Source organism: Chrysochloris asiatica, unplaced genomic scaffold, assembly GCF_000296735.1.
Source record: "Chrysochloris asiatica unplaced genomic scaffold, ChrAsi1.0 scaffold00339, whole genome shotgun sequence".
Classification (NCBI taxonomy): domain Eukaryota; kingdom Metazoa; phylum Chordata; class Mammalia; order Afrosoricida; family Chrysochloridae; genus Chrysochloris; species Chrysochloris asiatica.
In genome coordinates, this window is record NW_006408857.1 from 443292 (window position 1) to 446233 (window position 2942).

At 34.5% G+C, this 2942-nt stretch overlaps 1 protein-coding gene across 1 annotated transcript; it reads left to right on the top strand.

Moving 5' to 3' along the window:
- The first annotated feature begins 334 nt into the window (after positions 1–334).
- On the top strand, positions 335–1252 carry LOC102827990 (olfactory receptor 9G1-like). The gene has a single exon (XM_006875738.1). It carries the CDS (start codon positions 335–337, stop codon positions 1250–1252), a length of 918 nt encoding a protein of 305 aa, XP_006875800.1.
- Positions 1253–2942: the final 1690 nt, after the last annotated feature.

Sequence of the window (2942 nt, forward strand, 5' to 3'; positions counted from 1 at the left end):
CACTTTAACCTAAGATACCACACTATTATTATGAGGACGACTGCACACAAATATATTAATTTTATGTCTGTCTATCATTAAGTTGAACAGTAATACTTAACAGGGGGGAAAATAATTAGCTGACATCAGAAATTTGGAATTTGATTACATAGTTGTAAACTGAGTGATTGCTACAAACTGGAAAAAATATGAGCACTTATAGTCATTGGTTGAATCTTAGATTTCTGAATTTACTGATGATACGATGTTCATTATTTAGCCTGTTTTCTATTTACACAGCAAAACAATAAAAGTTGAGCCACTCTTTTCTTTCCTTTTAGATGAGATTATAAACATGGAGAGAGGCAATCACACTGTGACTGAGTTTATCCTGGTGGGCTTCACAACAGACCCTATGATACAGTTGATCCTATTTGTGGTGTTCCTTGGCGTGTACTTGGTCACTGTGGTGGGAAATATCACACTCATGGTGTTGATTTACAATGACTCTCGGCTCCACACACCTATGTATTTTTTCATTGGCAATCTATCGTTCCTGGATCTCTGGTATTCTTCTGTGTACACCCCAAAGATCCTAGTGACCTGCATTTCTGAGGACAAAAGCATCTCCTTTGCTGGCTGTGTAGCTCAATTCTTCTTTTCTGCTGGCCTTGCATATAGTGAGTGTTACTTATTGGCTGCCATGGCATATGACCGTTATATGGCCATATCAAAACCACTTCTTTATTCTCAAGCAATGTCCATAAGGCTATGTGCATTTTTAATAGTAGCTTCATATCTTGGTGGATTTATTAATGCTTCTGTCATCACCAAAAGAACTTTTGCCTTAAACTTCTGTGGTGACAACGTTATTGATGACTTTTTCTGTGATTTACTTCCCCTGGTGAAGCTGGCATGTGGCAGAAAAGATGGCTACCAGACTCTACTGTATTTCCTCTTGGTCTCCAATGTCATCACCCCTACTATGTTCATACTCACCTCCTACCTCGTCATCATTGCCACCATCTTGAGGATCCGCTCCACCCAGGGTCGCCTCAAAGCCTTCTCAACCTGCTCCTCACACTTACTCTCTGTCACTTTATATTATGGTTCTATTCTCTACATCTACTGTCGACCCCGATCTAGCTATTCCATGGATAGGGACAAAATAATTTCCACCTTTTACACTGTGGTCTTCCCCATGTTGAATCCCATGATCTATAGCTTGAGAAATAAGGATGTGAAAGAGGCTCTGAAAAAGCTCTTGAAATAAATCACGAGTCTTTTTTTCTAAGGAGATGCAAAGACAAGTTTTGTTTAGGCTATATCTCAAGCAGAGTTGCTATTGTGCTTCACCATGATTAAAGAAACATATAATTCAAGTTAAGAAGTTTTTCCAGCCCCGACTCAGCACACTTCAAGGGATTAAAGATAATAAAATTAGAATAATTTAGGTAATAATAATTAAGTGTCGAGTGTAAAGATTTTGCTTGAAACAAGCAAAACCATAGATTAGAAATAACAACAGCAAAAATGAAAATACAAAAATTATTCTCAACCCTGGCAAGTGCAAGTAACTATATCTCATTCCTATTAGCATAGGAAGACCTTTGGCAGACTGGCCAATATATCATAGCACTTACATCATTACTTCCTAGATAAAGAAATAAATATGCTGAATTAATTTTAATTCTCATGGCTGACAATTAAATGACACTCATCACTTTGTACTTCCTTTGAAGATTACTAAAACATATTCATGTCATTTTTTTCCTGAAACATTGACACAAAGACCCAGTCAGTGTAAATCAGGCTTTGCTGGTGTGATCTCACTAATCTGCTTGCCTGTTGCATAAGTGAAAAGCAGGCAAAAAAACAATAATACCATTTTTGTGAACTACTATAACTCCCACAGTTCCTCTAAGATTTCTACTAATAAAATTGGGACATCATTAACATCAAAATACAATTAGTACAATAAAAATAATAATAACTGTAATGAAGTAAAGCAACATAATGAACAAAAGTCCATCTATGCATGCACAATACTCAAAAGAAAAAAATGCATATATATAGAGAGAATACATAAAGTAGTGATACAATAGAAAGGTAAAGATGGTTGCTGTTGTTAAGTGCCTTTTGTAGGGTTTCCAAGGAGTAGCTGGTATGTTGGAACTGTCAACCTTGACATTAGTGCTTATTCTACAGTGCCACACCAGATGCTATACGTTTAATTATAATTGATTTTTTTAAAATAAGGTAATGTCAATATAAGTTTATAAAGCATAAATCTGTCCTAGTTTCTGTTGGAAATAAGAAAATATAAGGAATTTTTAGCTAGCCAAATTGTCCCAAAAAAAGTAGGAACTTAATGAAGAATAGGAGGCAATCTCTGGAATGTAATAAAGAAGATATATTTAGTACTAGTTGTCACACACAATAACCCAGTTAAAACAGAATCCAATAGAGTAATCCAAGTTGCTTGACTGAGATATTGTGCTAAAAATGATAGCTGTTTCTGCCAAGTCAGTTTCATAGTCTGAGAGATATGATTATTTCTATTTACTGCTAATGATAGTAAAATTCCCATATAACATATATTATTTTAGAATAACATTAACAGAACAAAGTTGTATATTACAGTGGAAGAAAAACAGTTATATAATGTCAACCAAACAAAACTAGAAAATATATCATTCCAGAGGGAAACTCCAGAAATACTAAGTATATGCATACTGTTATATGTTTGGAGAGGTTATAGAAATTCTAAAGTCATGTTCCAATAATCCTACTAAGATCCTAGAAAGAAAATAAAGTAAGGCTAATAACAATCTTAGGAAGGTAAAGAAATAAATGTAATCTAAAAATTTATTTGACCGCATGTTCTTGATGTTCTAGAACATGTGTTAGAATGTATTCAAATGTAAATTTAGCAAACAACCATAGACACTGTGTTTGGAATG

What these genes read in the sequence shown, in the direction of transcription:
- LOC102827990 (XM_006875738.1), top strand. Translation starts at nt 335, where the DNA reads ATGGAGAGAGGCAATCACACTGTGACTGAGTTTATCCTGGTGGGCTTC.